Source organism: Vitis riparia, chromosome 14, assembly GCF_004353265.1.
Source record: "Vitis riparia cultivar Riparia Gloire de Montpellier isolate 1030 chromosome 14, EGFV_Vit.rip_1.0, whole genome shotgun sequence".
Taxonomy (NCBI): domain Eukaryota; kingdom Viridiplantae; phylum Streptophyta; class Magnoliopsida; order Vitales; family Vitaceae; genus Vitis; species Vitis riparia.
In genome coordinates, this window is record NC_048444.1 from 11,132,130 (window position 1) to 11,154,888 (window position 22,759).

The 22,759-nt window shown below is 34.2% G+C and overlaps 1 protein-coding gene across 1 annotated transcript; it reads right to left on the reverse strand.

Annotated features, from left to right (window-relative positions):
• Positions 1 to 646: 646 nt before the first annotated feature.
• On the reverse strand, positions 647 to 18,194 carry LOC117929549 (cyclin-dependent kinase D-1). The gene is made up of 7 exons (XM_034849861.1): positions 18,096 to 18,194; positions 7,489 to 7,787; positions 7,258 to 7,366; positions 5,326 to 5,451; positions 2,292 to 2,527; positions 1,879 to 2,201; positions 647 to 882 (listed from the first exon to the last, which is right to left on the reverse strand). Exons 1-6 carry the CDS (start codon positions 18,192 to 18,194, stop codon positions 2,027 to 2,029), a joined length of 1,044 nt encoding a protein of 347 aa, XP_034705752.1. The 3' UTR covers positions 647 to 882; positions 1,879 to 2,026.
• Positions 18,195 to 22,759: the final 4,565 nt, after the last annotated feature.

Below are 22,759 nucleotides of genomic sequence, written 5' to 3' on the forward strand. Positions count from 1 at the left end.
TCTTATGATCTTCTTGATTTTACATAAGCAACAGTGAATTCTTCATAATTCTAAAACATGGAATTTGTGAGACTAGTTCGTGAATAATAAATTGGGCTTTGGTGGGGGGCCCTATGTTTGATCCCTATTGATTGTCAACTGTTATGCTTAATATATTTTGCTTAATCTTCGTTTTGCACTCCGATATGCATGAGCTATAATTTGTATTTGTTAATTGTGTTCTAATCTCATTTCTTGAAAGCGCGTTGTGGCTCGTGGCCCAGGTACGCATACACTCTCATTCTGATACTTCACTATACATGTTCTGATTCTCATATGTGCATGATCATCCAGGATATTCATTGATTTCCTCATCAATTGCCATGATTGCTTCATTTTATTAGTAGAGACCCGACTTTAAGGACTTAGAGGGGTGCTACGGTCTCTACCGTACCTTCCCAATAAGTAACTTGACCCCCGAACCCGATCCGGTTTTTCACAGACCACCTTTTCCGAAACAAGGAGTCACACTTAGGGTTTTTCTTTCTTATTTTGTTTACCCTTTTAAAAATAAAACAAAAATAAGTGGCGACTCCAAGTCATTTACTCAATCTAATAAAATCATTTTTCAAATAAAAATCGAGCTCGCCATAGAGTGGGAAACGCATGAGCCGAAATGCGGGGTCCACACATCTTCATTTAGAATTCATAATGACCCAGTACAACATAAAAATGTATATTGAGTATGATAATGAATTGGTCCACATTATTCAAAACCAAGGTGCGCCAATCTCTTGAGTAGAGAGTTGAATCTGAGAGTCATTACCTCCATGAAGGTCCCCACTGTATGCGGAAATTCCACTTCCACTTCTCTCTTGAGATGTCATCCATCAGAACGGCCGCCTGCAAGTAAGAAGCCAAGGGAAGATACAACAAAGAGCATGATTAGTATCCCATGAAAAATACCCTTCTTTCTTGGGACAATGCAACAGATTTGACAATTACTTTTGGTATCCATGACTTTCCTAAATGACTCGAGCGTAACAAACAACTACTTCTCCTGGATTGATCCAAACCTAGGGAGCAAGACGATGAATTTAGGGTTTGAAGATATCATACCATTCAAGCCTCTGTTGTTGTTTCATATGACAGCACCATTTGTTATTTTCTTTTCAACTTGACCTTTATTTTTCTTTCATTTCTTCTACTAATGGTGACCGTGTTCAAAACAAAGGGAAACAAGAGGGTTTTTCTGCATTCAAATTTATGGAAAGGGAATTGAAATGGTTTTGTTTCATCTGTCCCAGAGTCTCGTAAACTTCACAGGGTTAAAGGGACTCTAACCACAGCAATCCTAGCAAGGGTTACTTAACAGGCTGTAGCAATAACCTGTGTATAGCTCATAATTTTATTTTATTTTTTTAATAACCGAGGAACCTTCTATGGCCAAGCCTTTAAGACTCTCTATGGGGACCCAAACCTTGGGGTGCTGATCGCCCCTCAACAACCTGTTTAATTATGACATCAATGGGGAGGATGACACTCATAATAACCACTAATCAAACTCCATGAGAGAGAGAGAGAGAGCACATATGACAGAAATTATGATAGAGAAGAATACAGATTAAACTAGTTTCATAAGAGTCCCTAATCTAGCTCCATTTAACATATCAAATAAGGGTTCTAGTAAATCCCCATGATCAGCCGTAAGGAGCCTTCCTATAGTAGTACAAGTATTTGAAGTGCAAAAAGAATAAGATTGATGAATGGTTAGGATAATCCAACTAATGCAGTATGCAGGCTAAAGCTAAAACAAGAGATCCCCAAATCCATAGATGAGTTATTGAGATGAACCATTGGTACAGAGAATAAAATATCGCATTTTCAATGGCATATTACCTGTAAATTATGGATATATAGGGATATCTTCATTCAAACACACAGACACCCATAGACACTGGCATATGTTGGTTCCTGCCTGTGCTCTGACCAGATGTCTGATATTGTTTACAAGATCAACAACTCTCAACTCTGATATCTGTCCCTATCAAATCCTTTCATGATCTAGTGTCACTCTCCTCAATTTTCTTGATGGTGATAGTACAGTTGGACCACTCTGTTGCTGATTAAGATCTAAGGGTTCAGAATTGGAAGAATCCCCCTTTGGAGGGGGTATACGAAGCTCCACTGGTTTAGTTGGCAGCGGTAAAGAAGAAAAATACCTAGAACAGAATACAAATTAGGGCAGAAAATAAAATAAATAAATAAATAATGAGTGTCATCCTTCCTATAGATGTCATATAATTACAAACCTGTGCTCCAGTGCCTGCTCTGCAGAAATTCTTGCTCTTGGATCATAAGTGAACATCTTTGCTAAAAGATCCAAAGCATCATCAGTTGCAGTTGGAAACAATGTTCGCAATGGGGGTGCCGGAACATACTGGTATTCCATATAATTAGGAAGGCAAACCATGTCAGGCCACTGGGAAGGTTTTGGAGTCCCAAATGCTGCAAAGATCTTTCCTAATTGATCAATGTCACTAGATCCCTGCCCATCAAAGAAGAAAAGAAAATTAGACTAGTTGAATTAAAGCTTTCATCCATTTATAAAGGGAATGTAAAGACAAGGTAGTTTAAATATGGCAACTTCTTAAACAAAAAATAAAGCAAATATAACACACATGGAATCCACAGTGGTGGTGCGAGGAAATTAATTTAGGGGAGACAAGATTTAGGAATTTGTCTGGGAAGGGGTGCAAAAAAATGGAAAACTAACTAGTGTAGCTCAAGAGCAAATGCTCATTCTTTTGGGCAGGGGTTCAAATACCCCACTACATTCATCTTTTTGAAATTTATAGTTGAAACTGTGGCTCTGCCAATGATGTCCACTACAAGGTTGATGCTTGACAACTGCACTATGAGCCTAATGCTTGACAACCAAGGTTAGCTGAATATCTGAAATAAATAAAATATTATTTCAAATTGAAACATGAAGAGCATGAGATGGAAATCCAAGAAGTGTTGGAGAAGTGTTTGTGCAGTCTGAACTTCCTAAGCTTTTCCTGTGAACGCATGAATGCCCATGAGGACTTCAACCTATCATATCAGGGAAGCTAGAAAGCGAGAATAACAGAAAAGATTAAAAACAAGACAAAATGGACATAACAACCAAAAAAACAAAAGAAAAAGAAAGAAAGGAGAAACCAAGGATTGTTAACATCCTAGCCCTTTGTTTACAAGATTGGATGCAGGTCACTCCCTTGAATCAGAGTGCAGGGTAAGATTCATTATGGACAGCTTGGAAGGAAAATATTTTTACGATAATTATTTGAACATTGTGTGATGAGATCAATATGTGAAGTTATCTTTTTTCCTTCTTTTCTTTTAACGGGGCAGCACATTATTTATATTGGAAAGCCAACAATTGCCAAGAAAGGAACAAGAAAGGAAGAAACTACCTATTAATTGCCTCATGTCCAAAGTCCACAAGTGACCCAGGACTTATTTTTACTCAAGTATTTTACAAAAATAAAAAGTAAAAAATAAAATAAAGAATATGAAATTAAATATTTCAGTGTGGTAATTGAAAAGGCATCCCTGAAAAAAGAAACCACTTCATAAACATCCTAAGTCTACCCCTAAGAAGCTGTCTGCTCTTACCTATAGCAACTCATCTAACTACAAAGAGAGCAAATGAATGCCCACACATCCCAGGCCCTTCACAATGTAATAGAAGATAGTCAATAGATTCTCTTGCCTTCTTTCTCATGCAGCAGCAACAAGGAACTATATTGCCTCTTTGTACCAAGTGGTCGATTATGAGAATCCTGCTTTCACCCACAACGCACAGCAAAATACACAAATCCTGAAACCTAACCTCAATACCTCCTTGTGACACCAGACATGATGCTGAAATTGCAATCTTTCAATCCAGCAAATTTATTATAAATTTTTCAGAATGCATCTTCAACCACTTCTCCAATTCTTTGATGCTCTAACCAGATTGATTCTCAGGAAAAAAAAATATATATACATATGTTTTGAAAGTGAAATCTATAGTTGCAGAATATGTTACATGGACACTTCCAAGTATTGGAAGTACCCATGTTAAATAGGACATGACATGGGTTTAGGTATGGGATGTATCAGATGTGTCCATTGCTAAGATAGTAATCCAATAGGCACGCCCATCAAAGGAAAAGAATAAATTCATATTTCATGATACCCTTGGATGGAGATTCTATCTTAGTCATACACTTCAATTTGGCCTAAGAGATAGAATGATATTTAAGAGAAACAAGAGTATTTGGCTATGTCCACTTGTCCTAAATAAAATGAATTTAACACTTAGATACATACCAACACTCAAGATTTATAACCAGTAGCATGCAACATAGTTTCTAGAGGCCTATTCCCTAAAGCTCTTTCGTTGTTTAGTATGATAATAGATGCAACACACATACAATGTGTGTGCTAATATATTTTATTTTTAATATAAAGTTATGAGATCAATATTCAAAAACTAAACATCATGCAGCCATTGAAACAATCATTTATGTAACGGTAGAACAAAGAAGATTTTATTGAAAACAATGTGAAAAATAGAAATTTAGATTGATAATATTTTAAATATAATTCTATTTTATTTATTTTTGGTGAAGCTCACAAAGTAAATTATCATTTTATTTTTGTTATCAAATTAATTATCTTAATAAAACAGGTTAGATAAGTAATTTAATGGGTGATAACTGTTTGAAGAGATGAAGGAGAGAGAATCTCACCATCTTCTTTCGTAATGGCATAGATTTACTTGAGTAATGTAGAATAGATTGATTCTTCTGGAAGGATCCTTCACACAAAATATCAGAAATTTTTTTAAGAACTAACAAACCAGCAGTAGGAACTTGGGAGAAATTTTCCTATCAAAAAGAAAGCATTTAGGAGAAAATAATTCATTTTATAGTGAAATGATGTAAGTGACTCAGGACGACACCACCTCAGAAAACAAAAAATAACAATTGAATTGCTAAAAACAATTGAATTTCTTGTCCCAGCATTGAGGATACTGAAGGGCTCACACAAAGTCATTAGAGAATTCCTTGTGGAACAGATTTGAATGAATTAAGAAAAACAAAAATTATATATGTAAAATTGTCAACTTATATATTACTTTTTTCTTTTATCTCTTTATTATATTAATTAAATTCAAAGTCAACCATTGCAAATCCCTTAAAAGCTTAGCCACAGCAACCAAAGAAGCATGTAAAACCATCCGAGGAAATATATATATAGATATACAGGAAAATAACATACATAAAATAAATCACCATGTCTTAAAAGATTCACCTGCAGAAAGGGTCTGCGAAGGAGAAGCTCAGCAAATATACAAGCCACAGCCCAGATATCAACCCCTGATCCATATTGTTTGGCACCAAACAACAATTCAGGTGCCCTGTACCATCGAGCAAAAACCTGCTCAAAAGGATTTGATTTATTAAATAAAATATATTTAAAGAAGCATGGAGATAAGGACATGTTAGGAATGAATCAGCACATTCTACAACTAAAATGGAGAAGTCCGTCCCACCAACAGTAGCCTCAAGAGCAGCATGGCAGCTATCATTATTTATGAGATTAATTAGCCAGGAGGATTCCTGACATCCTTTATTTTGCTGCCCTTTTTATCTTTAGGTAAATATGTGGCACACCAAAGGGTAGGTAGCCAATGTATATAGGAACTACATATATATAACCTCAAAGAAAGCAGAGACATGAAATATAGAAGTGATTAAAACAAAGAGCTTCCCTTCTAGCCTATGCCTTCCAGTTCACCAATAAAATCAAGACACCACATTTGCAAACTGATCCCTTGAAGAAATCACATCACAATTTCTTTTGCAGTCTTTGAATATTTGATTCCCTCCAACAAGAGAGGAGCCAGAGATTCAGTCCAAAGGAGGCATCCTTTTCCTAAAAGTTCTAGCTTTATATACTACCTGAAAATTCTAATTGAGCAGGAGCTCTTGTATTGAACTTTTATTTCTATAAATTAATTTATTTTCATTTTAAGAAATAAATGAATTCTTTTAGACTATCATTAGAGACCTCCCTGACATGATTGCAGATTTTGTCACATGAACAGGGAAATGGGAAATGCATATAAACAATAGAGACATCCGGATGAAGAAAAATCGTCAAAAAAAGGGAATGGACGGACATGACCAGGGCACACAAATAAATAAATATATGTCATATTAGTATTATTATTCTAATTTTTTTTTTTCTTTTGATAATTGAGTAATCTTTCATGGCCAATTCCTTCAAACTCTCCAAGCAGACCCAAACCTCATATTATTATTACTAATACTACTCTCCTGTCTAACAATTTACTTAATGTTTCTCATAAAAACAATTTCTACAAAAATATTTTTTATTTTTTGAAACAAAATAACTGTGCCCTATTGGTTTGTTACTTATTTAGTCTATCTTGGTTGCTGGTCAGCCTTGTGTATGATATCAACAACCCAAGCATTTCTGACAAGTGCCAAGCCTTCCAGAGGAGTATTCTGTTGGACACTATATCCATCTAACACAGAGAAACTCTTCTTTGGAAGCAGCCATGCAGTTTAAATTGCAGAAAATGCTAGTATGGTCATTATCCTCTATTCGGTGGTAAATCCTTTTTTCTTATGCTTTTGGTATATTACTTGCAATTTATGCCAAATCTACAAACCAATAATTATTCAAGATAATTGCAGATAAGTTAATTTGACAAAGTAGACAGCTCAAAATTAGCAATCTAACATCCTAATCATAAATCTATGAAGCAGAGAATAACAGAAAATTCATACAAGCTTCTGATGCTAGTGATGCTAATCAAACACCCATTTCTTGATTCTAGCGATGCCAAAATGGCATGTTTTTCTTTCTTCTAAACAGAAAACTGCATTTTTGTTCCCTTCCTTTTTTTTAGAGATGCAGGTAAGTAGTCATCACATAAGCAAAAACACAATTACAATACTAGTCAATAGGTATCTTTTCTTCTAACATATATAGTGTTAAAAAAACTGCCTTTACCAGTGGCCAGAGAGAAATTCCTGTTCCACATGTTTGATGTTGGCACCAGATAGAAATCTTTCAGAAGAGAGAGTAACTCAAGTTGACAGAGAAAGCTCAGTTCAAAACCTACCACTCAAATACAGACCCTAGAAACTAAGAGAAGTATGCTGCATATGACCTTGCATTTACGAAATCTCTGATATGAACTCCATATAATACCTGGTAAGTGAATTTGCGATTTGGGCTCCCAAATATGCGTGCTAAACCAAAATCTGCTAATTTAAGCTGTCCATCTTCTCCTATCAGTAAATTGTTTGGCTTCATATCTCTGGAACACAAATTAGTAAATGATCAAAAGCACAATACACAGGGAACAAACACATACATATACATGTGAACACATCTAAGAACTTCTGGTGATTTGAACTCCATAAAAGAACCATATAATACCTATGAACAACCCATTTCTTATGACAATATGCAAGCCCCTTCAAAGTCATCTGCATATATGACTTTATATCAGCTAGAGAAAGAACAATATTTCTATCTCGAATAACAGCTTCCAAGTCAGTCTGCATGAATTCAAACACTAGGTGCAAATTTCCATCATGAGGAAATGCATCAATCAACTCAATTATATTCGGGTCCTTGAGCTCTTTAAGGAGTTTGATTTCCCTAAGTGCAGTGAAATTCACACCCTCCTTGTAATTCCCAAGCCGAATTCTCTTAATGGCAACAGTCTGCCCAGTCTGCACAATCCAAAAATTAAATTCTAATGACGAACAATTTCATAGAATCTCACAATCATTACTTTTTTCATTGTCAAGAAAACATAAGATCTTTGATAAAATTAAAGTTAAAAAAATCCTTTATTAGACATTTTTTGGACCAAGAAAATCTAAAAGCTGTGCTCAATTACACTCAAATAAATCATATCCAAAAAAAAAAAAAAAAAAAAAACTATACACAAATAAGCCTAGCACAACAATTTCTGCTGAGTGCTTTTGATTTTTTAGCCTGTTTTTTGTTTAAAATATTTTCCTTTTCATTTTTGCAGACAAATATAAAAAAAAAATTAAAAAAATATTCGGAACATCAAATCCAAAACTGAGTTTGAAAGAGGGAAAATGTAAAAAAATATCAATTTGATGTTTACAAAAATTTATTAACAAAAGTGAAATGTGTTTTATAAAAACTTGAAAACTCAAAGGTGAATAACACAAACGCTTCACATAACCCACAACATAAAAAAATATAAATATTACAAATATGTTAGATTTATATCTGGTGGGACCCAATTATAAAAGGAATATGTATCACGTACTCTCTTTATTTATATTGATTATCATGAAGTGGACATATTTTTATATGATATAATATACTAATTCCTTTCAGTGAATTGAAATTGAGAGTTTGAGTCACAAAAGTCACCCAAAGTGGGCAAAGTCCTATGACACCAAGCCACTTCCTATGTTTTCTCTAATCAGCATTGTGATTGACTAGAGATGAATGATGGGAGTTTGCCTCTAATTCCACAAGGTTCTCTCCCTTGGTGTTGATAAAGATGGGGCACCTCTTTTCTCTTCACTTAAAGCATGCAAACTATTGTTTCTCTCTCCCTTTGTGTCTTAAGTGAGACTTTTAAATTGCGAATATAGGGTATATGCTCTTGTTCCATTCACCATTGTGGGATTCTTTTTGCTGCATTGTGAAGGCATCATCAAAAGACTAAGAACTAGTTATGCCTAGATCTAAGTCTTGCAGTATTATTTTTATTATTATTGTTGTTCATAATGAAAAATTGCTCTTGAAGTACATTTCTCATTTTTTTAAGTTTGATGTTCAAACCACAAAAACGTACTTTTTTTTTAATATTAAATTTTCCAATAGTGGTATCAAAACACAGGTTGTATCTAATTCTGTCTTCCATGCATCAATTTGTATCCGATGCAAATTTTGTTTCTCTTTTTGCTTACAAAAGAAAATTAACTTTAATTACTGGTTGGATCCTTTCTCAAATGTATTTAAAAGTAATACACGAAAAAATCTCTCTCATTGTAAACTTTCCAACTAGATATTTATTGTAATTTTTTGACAAAACTTGAGAAAGACATGATTTTTTCAAAGATTCAAGTAAACTAATGAAGGAAAATAGGATTTTTTTTTCTTCTGGAAATAGGGATCTACTCTTGGTAGAGAATGAGTGCTTTTCAAACACAGAGTTCAAGGCACCAAAACCGGAAAATGGATAGATCAATGGAATTCTAAGACTAAGAGAAGGAGATTGGTGGCAGCTGAGATTCTAACAGCTGGTAGGAAGCTACTTTGCACCTACATGCTAGGCAGGAGATTTACACCTACATGCTAGGAAGGCGCACATGGCACCTATGCATTAGGAAGATGACAAATGGCACCTATGCAAGGAAGATTACAAATGACACCTATGTGCCAGGAAGATGACACATGGCACCTATGTACCAGGAAGATGACGCATGGCACCTATGCACCAGGAAGACAATGCATGACACCTATGCTCCAGGAAAGCGACACATGGCACCTATGTGCCAAGGAGGCACATAGAGGGCACAACAACGTGAGCTGCTATTGCCCACTCACCTACCAAGCCTACCACGCCGCTGCACACTGCTTGCATGTGGCAGCTTGTGAGGCACCCTCCAATGACCTTTTTAAACACATCGGTGGATGAAAACTCCCATTTTCCTTAGCTTTTTGGGATTTTTTTTTTCCCGATTTTTCATAGCCCTTAAGTCTTTTTAAAGTTAAAAATTACCTTTTTAAATAAGTGGGAGTGCATGTGGAGCCTTTTGACCTTGTTTTTTGAACAAAAATGTTTTGATGATAGTTTTTTTTATTATTTTAGTGACCTCTTATATTTTTCTTGAGTTGTTTGTATTGTATTTTATTTTAACAATTTCTCAATTATTAAATTTAATTATTTCAAGAAAAATCTAGTATTAAAATTATTGTCTCAATTTTTTAATATTCCAAATAATATTAGTAAATATTTTGGACAATGGGAATTATTCTATGATTTTTGGATTTATTTTTCAAGCATTTTATTTAACTGAATTATTATTATAATAATTATTTGCAAACATGAAAAATTATTTTTTTAAAAATGAAGATCATAGAAAATAACTTTCTATGACATTTTGGTGCATAATTTAGTAAAAAATCAGTAATGGATTTATGTGCGCTAAAGATGGTTGAGAACATAGTTTTTCTTTTTATCTTATATATATACATATATATAGTTTTTCTTTTAATCTTGAACAAACAAAATTGCTAATTTAATATTGCAAGATCAAATGTCTCATAATTTTTTTTTGATAAGTAAATAGAGAGAATATATTAAAAGCACGAGGTTAATCTCTCATAAATGAGCAAGAGGGTCTAGAAATCCTAATTTAGTTGATGGTTGAACTTGAGCAAGGAAACATTATACAATACCCAATTAGTTACCTACCAAAATTGGCACAAGGACCATTGTGCATGTTTTACCATGTTAAGCACCATATACAATGATTTGATCAGTTTGTTTGAGGGGTATTAAACTGCTTAAGATGTGTTGTTTGTCCTTAAGGATAAGTTTGGTCAAACCTCTCTTACTAGGTTGCTCATGTTGAGCCTTAAGTTTAACCCATACAAGATGCACTCGAATAGGATAATAAAGCAACATCTTAGAATGATGTCAACAATGATTTGCAAATTGAAAGCAATAGGGAAAAATCTCACTGATGAGCAACCGGTCTAAGTTAGCATCCATTCCCTTCCTAACTCATGGGAACATAAGAAGATCAACATGACATAATGAGAACAGTAAAATGTTTGATGACTTTTCAAGTCATCTTGAACTTGAAAGTACGTGCTTGGAAATTGCAAAAGCACATGGCTCCATGTATGTAGTAGAGGGAATTTCACACAAGGGACTTAGTCCTAAGTGTAGGAACTTCAGGAAAACTGCCAAAAAGAAAAATAATGAGGGACTTAAGTTTGACAAGACAAAGAACACCAAGCACAAGCAAGGCAAGCACGATGAGAAGTGCAAAGCTAGCAAAGCATGTTTCAATCATGGCGAGGAAAGTTAACCTTCACTCGTGATTGCCTAAGCCCAAGAGGGTACTCCCTAACTTAGATTCTAGATGTGTTTATGTTTCTAATCATGTAATGGTTGTTCATTCATCTCTTGATTGGATTGTAGTCTATGGAGTAACTGAATATGTAGCGATGGATTGAGCTGGATTCATGAAGTATCATTAAGTATTGGTAGGAAGCCAAGGATCTGCATGGGAACTATAGCTAATGTGTTGGTGTTGAGCATTAGTACCCACCAACTACACTTACATGGTGATCATACTTCATTACTTCACGAAGTTTGGCTTACTGCTAATATCAAGCAAATTGTTATCAGTTGTTGCATTGCTTATGTTAATCTTTCTACCATTCTATCCAGGTTTCAATTCATTTTTTTTTTATGAAACAATGCCAAGACTCATTTTAGGAATACTCCTTTATGGTATTGGCTCTTTAGTAGATAATTTTAATGGTTTCCTTTATGACTATTACCATAGACTATGTAAGATGGCATGCTAGGCTTGACCATATTTGGCAAGATCGAATGAACAAGTTAGCCAAGAAAGGCTTATTGGGATAACTCAATGAAATTAATTTACCCCCTAATAAACATTGTTTGAGAGGAAAGTCAACAAGGAAACTTTTTGGAAAAGCAAAAAGCCACCAGAGCATCTCTTCCTTTGCAACTAGTACACTCTAACATATCTAACCTAATGAATGTTAAGGTAAAGCATGGTACCTACTACTTCACGCATCTACAGATGACTATATGCACTATGGCTATATCTACTTAATCTCCCACATGTTAAAAGCATTGAATTGCTTTAGGCTTTTCATGAATGTGGTAGAGAACCTAACAAAAAGAACTATTGAAACATTAAGGATAGACCATGGGTGCAAGTATATATTGGAGAGTTTTCAGAGTCAACCTAATGACAAGGGAATCTAAAGACAGTTGACAATGCTAAGGACTCCAAGGGAATCCAAAGACAGTAGATGGTTCTAAGGACTTCATAACAAAATGGTGTGCCAAAAAGGAGGAACTGCATGCTTTTAGGTATGGTTCAGATGATGATGGTGCAAGCAAACCTTTTAACATCCTTTTGGGGGATGCTCTTTTGACTACTGCCTACATCTTGAACTGAGTACCCTCAAAGTTTGTTACTTATACTCCATACAAGTTGTAAACAAATAGGAAACTTGACCTAGCTCACTTGCAACCCCAAGGGTCTACAAGTTATGTTCACACTAGCTCCCATGGATATGCAAAACTTAGTCCTACAACAAGTAAATGCATCTTTATTAGATATTCTGATGTATCAAAGGGTTGTATGATGCTTAAAACCAAGTTGCAAGATGTTAGTTTCCTAGAGGATGATTTTCCAAGTAAAGGAAATGTGGATAAAATCTCAACTTGTTTGAGACATTTGAATCAGAGGTGGGCATACTAAATCCAACTATGGATATTTATTGGAAAATCTAAGATTTTCTTAATCTTAGTTAATTTGTCTACAGTAGTAAATTTAAAATATAGTATTTTCTTATTAAAAATAAATTATGCCTGATTTACAAGGATTGATAGAGTAGCCAAAGTTTCCTAAGTTAGCCCATTTATTCTATATATATAAAGGTTGTACCAATTGTTCTCTCTGAATACAAGAATTATCATATTTTCCCACATGGTATCAAAGTCATACATTCTCTAGGTAATTATTTAGATTATTCTATGGCCTTCATTGTTGAAATTCCTCAAAAAAAAAATAAAAAAATAAAAAAATAAAAAAATAAAATAAATTATATAGCCTTTATAGCCAACCTTCTATGCCTTATATCCTTTGAATATGCTTGAGAAATCCAAAATCAATCTCCCTACTCCAACCACTAAAACTCAATAGAACCAATCAAAGAGAAAACTCCAAAAGTTTCAAGCTGCAAATGGTAGCAACTACCAGCAATGGTCACAACTACCAGCATGGTCACAACTAATGAAGACATTCCTGAAAGGAAAGGGGAAGCTGAGTCATCTGATTGGGACTAGACCAAACCTAGATGATCCGAAGTTTAGTATATGGAATGAGGAAGATTCAATAATCACGTCCTGGGTTTGGAATTCTATGCAGCCTGAAATTAATGGAACCTGAATGTTTCTTATAACTACAAAGAAGATTTGGGAGATAATTTAACAAACCTACTCCAAGGTGCAAGACACAACCCAAAATTATTATATTAAGACTAAAATATCTGTCACCAAACAAGGTGCACTCTCAATGATCAAGTATTACAACATTATGAAAGGATTAATGGCTTGAACTAAACTATTATCAAAATTTTAAAATAAAGTGTAGTGAGGATGCTACGATGTTACAAAAATTTGTAGCCAAGGGAAAGGACTTTTGAATTTCTTAAAGGACTCAATGTGGAGTTTGATAAAGTTTGAGTGCAAGTTCTAGGAAAAAAGTCTTTGTCTTCTTTGAATAATGTGTTCTCAATGATTCGAGTAGAAGAATTGTTGTGCTTGATTCCTAATCCATAGATGGCTCTACTATGATTTTTCCAAAGCCAAATGATGGTGGATTCAAAATTAATAATGAGGGACAAAGCAGTAACAAAAAAGAAGGGAAGAATGAATTTTAAAGTCATATGACCACGATGGCATATGGTGTACATACTGCTAAACCTCATCATGTAAAAGAGACTTGTTAGAAACTTCATGGGAAATCACAAGGTATTGGTCAGAATGGTGGCTTCAAGAGCAGATGGTAAAGAAGTCAATCACACTTGACAAATGAGGAAGATCACTCTCATGAGAACTCTCATGAGTGTTCTAGTCTCAATGTTACAAAAATTAGGGGCCTCAACAAAGAGGAAATTGAAAGGCTGAAAAACCTCCTTATCACTATTGAGAAACCAATAAGATCATGTTCTTGGCCCAGATAGATAAGTGTCTTACACTCTTAGTGCCTCAAACACATCATTTCTAATTCTTAGGTCATCGAATCAGGGGCGACTCATCACATGACTCACACTTCACACCAATTTGTTACATACAATCCATGCCTTGGAAATATGAAGATTAAAGTTGTTGATGGTTCTCTAGCAATTGTTGCCACTCAAGGGGCAATCACTCTAAATCCCTCTCTTTTTTTTAAAGAATGTGTTACATGTTCCTAAACTATTCGTCAATCTTTTGTCCATTCATCAAATTACCAAGGACTAAACTTGTAGTGTAACTTTCTTCCCTACTTATTGTATGTTTCAGGATTAGGTTAAGGGGAGGATGATTAGATGTGCCAAGGAGAAGGAATGACTATTTTTTTTTAAAACAGCAATAGGTAATTGCAGCTGATTCCTGCTTTCTTATCTATGAGAAAACTTCACACCAAATAAAGATGAAATCTGGCTTCATCACTTTCATCTTGGGCATCCACCTTTTAGTTCACTTAAAAACATGTTTTCCCTTGTTTAAAAGTGTTGATGTTGATAGTTTACATTGTGATGTTTGTGAGTCTGCAAAACATCATTGGGTTTCATTTCCTCAAAGTAATACGAGATCATCTACTCCATTTGTATAAGTTCATTCAGACATTTGGGCTCCAATAAGGTTCCAAATATTTCGGGTGCTACATGGTTTGTCTCATTCATTGATGATTGCACTAGAATAACCTAGATTTTCTCCTAAAACAAAAATTGGAAGTGAGTAGTGTTTTCCTGATCTTCTATAGAATGATTCAGAACCAATTTAGGGTTTGTATTAAAAGCGTAAGATCTAACAATACAAGAGATCATTTTCAATCAAAGCTGGTCACCTTTTTCTCCAACAAGAAGGTATCACTCACCAATCATCTAGTGTGGATACCCCATAACAAAATAGGATATTAGAACATAAAAACATGCATTTGCTAGAAGTAACTCGAGCTCTTTTATGCCCACAAAAATGTTTTTTAGAACCATATTGGGGTGAAGCTGTGTTAACAGCAGCTCACTTAATAAATCGGATTTCAAGAATCCCATCAATGTGTTTTTTCAAATTTTCTTGATTTCAATGTTTTTTGCAAACTTCTTCCTAAGATCTTTGAATGTGCATCATTTGTACACATTCATACTCATAATTGAAATAAACTTGATATAAGGACATCAAAGTGTGTCTTTGTAGGTTACTCTCTACTAAAAAAAAGGTTACAAGTGTTATCATCCACCTTTAAGGAAGTTCTTTATATCCATGGACATGGATGCCACATTTTCTGAAAAACAATCTTTCTTTCAAAATCCTTATCTTCAAGGGAAGCCACCATCATCCATGGAAGATAAGGATTTGTTCCTAGACTTTCAGCAAGTTCTTATGGGCTCAAGTCTGAAGACAACCACCATTCCAACAATTGTCCCAAAAATTCCAGCAACTGCCCAAGAAATTCCAACAATTACTTCCTTTGAATCTGAATCTGAAATTGTCATTCCTACAGCTGTCAAGTCTAATCCCATCGCTGCCCAGCCACTTCAAGTTTACTCCAGGAGAAAAGTGTGTTCTTGAACCTATGCAGGTCCAAGAATCTAAGCTAGCACCAGGTACTGAACTTCTTCTTCCTTCTCCTGTTGTTAATGACCTAGACATACTCATTACCATTAGAAAAGGAATCAAAAAGCACTCAATAACCTATATCTCACTTCATATCCTTGGAAAAATAATCCCTAACATACAGAACTTTTCTTACTCAATTGAAATTCCTTGACATTCCCCAAACATTACATAAGACACTTAGAGATAAGAACCGGAAAAAGGCCATGGGTGCTAAGATGAGACACTAGATAAAAACCAAAAATAGGAAGTTGTTGATCTTCCAAGAGGAAAAAGACAGTGTGGTGTAAATAAGTTTTTATGGCTAAATATAAAGTTGATGGGTCTTTAGAGAGATACAAAGCAAGGTTGGTAGCTAAGGGTTATATTTAAATCCATGGGGTGGATTATCAAGAAACATTTGTCTCTATGGCAAGAATGAATACTGTGCGTGTTTTGTTGTCTTTAGCAGTTAACCTTGATTAGTGTTTGCAACAATTTGATGTAAAAAACATATTTTTGCACGATGACTTAGAAGAAGAGGTATCCATGGAGGCTCCACCAAGTTTTGACAAGAATTAAGTGTGCTAGTTATTGTTAAATAAGGCATTGTATGGGTTAAAGCAATCCCCTAGAGCATGATTCGAAAGATGTTCTAAGGTAATGTTAAAGATGGGGTATAAGCAAAGTCATGTAGACCATAACCTTATTCATAAAGCACTCAACCTCAAGGGGAGTTCCAATCTTAATTGTATATGTCGATGACATAATTGTGATGGGGAATGATCCAGAAGAAAGGCACCTACTTCAAAAACAACTAACTAAGGAATTTGAGATAGCAGAGCTAGGGAAACTCAAGTACTTTCGTTAAAGAGCATGATACACATATTGAACACAAATCCTACAAGCTTAAACTTTTAGGAGAATTGGTAGTTCAACATGGTATCCAACCTTGGTTTAGCGGGAGGTCTCCTGTTCGAGTCATCTTTCCACAATTTGTATATTTGTTTCCCCATTTGCATATTTGCAAGTCCCAAAAAAAGGCTATTTGCATTTTTTTTTGCCTATGAGACCATCTATCTCTCTCCACTATCTGTCTATCCCTCCATGTGCAGGTTGGGGCCACACATGAGGAAGGGTGTTGAAGAGCATGATATGCATATTGAACCCAAATCCTACAAGCTTAAACTTTTAGGAAAATTGGTAGTTCAACAACTTCTTAGGAATCAAATTGGCACATTCAACAAAGAATATTTGTATAACAACTTAAGTATTTAGTTGATCTTCTCAAAGAGATAGGACAACTGAAATGTAAATGGGTCGATACACCTATTGAGTCAGAACCATAAGCTGCATAAAGTGGATAAGGATGCAATAGTAGACCAAGAAAGGTACCAGAAGTTAGTTAGCAAATTGATTTATCTATCACATACATGGTGGAATATAGCCTATGTTGTAAGTGTAGTGAGTCAATCTATACACAATCCAAAAGAAACACATCTTCAAGTGGTTTACAAAATCCTACACCATCTTAAATCTACTCTAGAGAAAGAATATTGTTTAAAAAGAATGCAGATCTAAGTGTAGAAGCTTATATAGATGCACATTGGTAGGAAAATATAAAATAAGGAATATTTCTAAAAGGTAAAGATAGAAAATGAAACCAGTAAATATTTTCCATAACAAAAGAAGCCTAATTTTCTTGTTTAATTTATGGAAACGAAAACAACTGAAAAGAGAAGATTAGAAGTTCCATTTTAATTTGTATATTCCCCTGTTTTTCTCAGAAACAAACAAAAAAACTGCTCAAATCTTGAGGAAAAGGGTATCAAAGGCGATCAACACAACGTGCAATTCTGTTGGTTATGTTTGGCTGCATGCAGGGTGTTTGGAGTTCAATTCCAACGCTATAAACTACAATTCAGCAAAATTTTCCAGGTCCTCCGAATTGGAAATCCAGATCAATCCAGCTCTGCCTTTTTTATTTGTTGGGGTTGTTCGGAATTGAATCTAAACTCTATAAACCCCGATTCAGCAAAATTTTCCAAGTCCTAAGAATTGGAATTCCCAGTCAAATCCAAATGCCACCCACAAATTTAGACTTAGCAAGATCAATTCCCTAACCCTCCGTTTGCCCGCCTAGAAAAAGAACAACGGAAAAGAAACGAATCCGAAACTTCAAATCTTATGCCTCGATACATATGCTTTGATTTCCAAAAATATATAATATAAATCTAAACGGGACCAACATAGTTGTAGAATTGTAGTTGTTGTTTATCTACTGATTTCTGCCTTCTCAGGTCTCAAACAAAGAGCCAAACAATTTAAACTTAATTTGTATAATTTGCTTTTTCTATATTTGTGATTGTTTAGGAAAAAAAAGGGGGAAAGAAAGTGGAAAATAGAATACCATGGTGTCGAAGGCCTTGTAAACGACGCCGTATGTGCCCTCTCCGAGAACTTGGCGCTTCAGGTACCGATCTGCAGCCTTCTTCTTCTCATCCAACATGCTCTCATCATCCTATGCCTGCTCCAGTTCTTCCACTAATGGCGTCGAAATAAAGCTTTGATCCAAAGGCCGCGACTAATCAATCGTTCTCTTCCTCTCTCACTGTACGTTAAAAGGTTGCCATAATTTTTTTTATAAAATTACACTTTTAAAAAATATTTAAGATTATTCACAAAAATTTCACGTCAAATATTATTTAAGCAATTCTTATTTCTCGGAAAATCCGAGGTATGCTAAGATGGAAAAAAATAAAATTGAAAAGTTAAAAAGAAAAATTAAAAAAATAAATAAAGTTAACTTCAAACTCATTTTCACATTTTTTAATTCTTGTATATAAAAATTAAATAATTTAAAAATACATAAACCTTTAATTATATTTAATTTTGTTCATATTTTTTTTATAATAAAACTAAACATAAAAAAAAAATTAATTTTTTAAATAATTTTTCTTTCATCGATACTCAATAGAATCAAACATAGTCTTAAATAAAGGACCAATAGAAAAAGTCTTGTAGTATTGTTTGCTTGGTTTGGAGAACTTCTAAAAGTTTTAGAGTTGGGAGTTGAATTCTTTTACATACAAATTGTGGACCCAAAATTTGTCCCAATTTTATTTTTACATTAATTTTAAGTCCAATTTTAAATCCCAATTACATGTGTTATTTTAGGCCCACTCACCCTTTCATTATTTTGTAAATTATCATTATTATATTTTTATTATTTATTATTATTATTTTAAATCTTATTTTTACTTATTAATTTTATTTGTTATTATTATTATTATATCTATTTTATTTATATTTTTTATTTTTTTTTTTTTTATTTTTCTCTCTCCTCTCTCCTCTTCTTTCCTACTCCCCAACCACCCCACCCCTTTTCTCTCTTTCCCACTCTTCCCACATGGCCGGCCCCCCCACTTTCCTTACTTCCCATTTTTATTTTTCTCCCCATTTTGCCCTCATTTGGTTTTCCCCCAATTCCCAATCTTTTCCCCCACTGAGGGCTCCCACTTTTCTCTTCTTCCCACGGCCGGCCCCTGGATGGAGCTCCTCCTTCCCCCTCATTTTTTTTTTTTGGCCCTCCATTTTCAGGTTTTCCCCACTATTTCCCGAGGTCGAGCCCCCCATTCCGCCCCATTTTTTTTTTCCTCCATTCTCTCCATCTTCTTCCTCCTCTCCTCACTCCCACAGCCGTCTCTCTCTCTATTTTCTTTTTCACTTTTCCTTCTCTCTCCACACGACAGTAGCTCCCCTGCTTCATTTTTTTTCATTTTATTTCTTCATTTTTTATTGCTTCCCTTCTCAAAAGATCCACAGAGTCGGCTCTCTCATTCTCTATTTTCCCTTTTTTCTCTTTTTATTTTTCCATCTTCTCATTTCTCTCATCCCCTCACTCCCCCATCACACACGTTTTTATTATTATTATTATTATTATTATTATTATTATTATCATTATTATTATTATTGTCATTTTCATTATTATTGTTATTGTTATGGTTATTATTATTGTTGTTATTTAATTTATTTTAATGGTAATTGTTGTTTGTGAAATTTGGATTGTTGAATTAACATGAAATTTGGGGTTAATTTGTTGTTGGTAGATCAATACGTAATTCGATTTAATTTATTGTTAGTGAATTAATTTGAAATTGTTAATTTGGGTTTGTGGGCATATTGTATTTGGTAATTAATTTGAGGATATTTGGATTATATCAATTGCATATTGTTTATTTGGACTCGGACCTATGTTAAGTTGTTATTTGTTTGAGCTTATTGTATTGGGCTTGGCATATTATTTCTCTTGACTATGTATTTTTTTTATATGGACTTAGCCAATTTGAATTGTTTAATTTGGGCATGGGACAATTGTGGAGTATATTGAACTAGACTTAAATTAGGGAGTATTAATTTAGGTCTAGTAGAATTTATTTTAATTTATCCAATTTTAGGTTTGGTTGATTGTGTTTGTATTTTTTTTTTGTTATTAATTTGGATGTTCTAGGTTAAGACCTATAGTAATTTGGGCTCATTTTAATTGATGAAATTTATGAGATTAATTTGAAATTGGAATTTGGGTTTGAATATTTGTTTGGGATTTTATACATCTCTGGATATTTACATCTGTGTCATTCTTGTTTTTTTTGCATGGACCCACTCTGCAATCTTGTTGGCTGAGTACGAATTGATGACACATGGAACTTGTGGTAAGTTTATTTTGACACATATTTTATTTCTCACTTTTATTTGGTTTTATTTTTATTAGTTCTTGTAAATATTTATTTGTATATATTTATTGACTGTGTACAGAATTAAACATCGAACAAACTATAAATTTTGTTTTAAGTGAGAGGAAGAATTCAGTAAATGTGTTTTGATAAAACAATAATTTAAAATATTATTTTTAATATAAGAAAGTTTTTTTTATTGTTATTTATAAAAATTTAGAAAAATCCAAAAGAATTGTTTTTAATAGAATTTGAAAAATTGTTTTTAATAACATTGTCCAAAAATTTATTTGCTTAATAAAAATTGTTCAAAAATTGTTTTGTAATTAAAGTTGTCCCAAAAATTAATTTTTAATAAAATTGTCCAAAAATATTCTTTTAAATGAATTCCTTGTCCTTAATTAAAATGAGATTAAAAGTATTTTGAGAAATAGAGATTTAATTTTTTTTGTATTTTTGTTTATTTATTTATTTAAATGAAAATGAATCAAGATACTTTTGTAAATAAAATTGTAAACATTCATTATCTTCTAGTAAAAGCAAGTAAAAATAATTTTGTGCCCAAATTGAAATTTTGTAATAAATTCTTTTGATACAATCTGTGTAAATAGTTTTTTTGAAAATTGAACACAACTGAAATTGAAAAAATAAATAATCCTTTTTTTAAGTGAATAAAGGGAATCACTAATTCAAAATCATTTTTAATAGAATCATTTGAAACTTCTTCAAACCTTTTTTTAATATCTTTTATTTATTTAATTCAATAAATTATTTTGCATAATCCTCTTATTATTTATTTTGAGTATTCTTGTAATTAAATTTCATCATCGTTTTCGTGCATATTAATTTTCACCATGACTTGTTATTGATTATTTTTCTTGGTATCCATAATTAATTAATTAATTGCCACAATTTCCTCAATTCGTTTAGTAGAGGTCGTACATATACGGGCTTAGAGGGGTGCTACGGCTCACCACCGTACCTTCCCAATGAGTAACCTGACCCCCGGATCTAGACTCGGTTTTTCACAGGACCCGTTTTTTTTTCTTCAGGATCACACTTAGGGTTTTTTTTTCTTATTTTGTTTTTCCTTTTAAAAATAAAACAAAATTAAGTGGCGACTCCAAGTCATTTTTAATCAACAAATCAATCTTTCAAATTAAAATCGAGCTCGCCATCGAGTAGGAAACGCATGAGCCGAAATGCGGGGTCCACAAAATGGCGACTCCACTGGGGATTTTTAGAGGGTCAAACTTGAACTTGAGTTGAGGGGAATGTGGCGTTTGATTGATTGATTAATTAATTGATACCCCTCTCTATGTGTCTTGGTATGATTGGTTGCTGATTACACGTTGAGAGCTTTGATATGTTTGTCTGTAATATATGTTTGACTGTTATGTTCATTTGTGATGTTGACATGTTGATTACATCGATTGATTCTCTTACCTACTTTAGCATAGTGACTCTTCTTGTTGTATGATTATCTTGCTTTCCTGGACATGTATGTTCTCATTTTTGTATATCTCATTCATCTTGGCATGATTGATTCTATCTATTGTATATCATCTTGTTTATCTCGACATATTGCCTATTCTTGTTATATTTCTATCTTGCTTATCATATTCTTGCCTAGCTTGTGTGTAGAATTGAGTTATATACCTGTTATTTGCATGACTGCTTTGGTGCATGACTGCTATTCTTTTATGTGATGCATGTATTGTTTGTCTGTGTGGACACACATCTATCCCTTACCTCCAACTCTCTAGTCTCGGTCAATCTTGTTTTCCTTGATCTCGTATTATGATATGAGATTTGTTGCTTTGTTTGCTCTTCGACCGAGCTAGCGATTAGGAGTAGGGTCTAGCGATGGGCTATACCGATGTCTGGGAGCGTTCTGGAGGAGACCGACATATCGATGCTGATTGGAGTCCGATCATTGAAGACCTGTATAGCCCCGAGCTAGGTTTCATGGATAGTTGTGCGATCAGTGTGTTTCCCCTTCTCTTTTAGTTTCATTAGGGTTTTTGGATGCACCCACACCTTTCACTGTGCACTCTAGTTGACCATTGAGTGTTGAGAGTTTGAGAGGTTTCACCATAGGGAAAACCCCTGGTGATGTCGAGGTAGTGCATGTGTGGATGTGATGACCACCTTGCATGGAAGCGCCCCGTCTCTTTAGAGGCGTTGCAGAGGGTTGCGTACCGCCGGAGGGTATGATCGCTTCTGCAAGGGATCTTTTAAAGTCCACCCATATCCATTTAGAGTCACCTTGACCTCGTAGGTTGAGTCGTAGATCCTTCTATTAGGACTCCCTACCTACACGTGGGTGCATCTGAGGGCC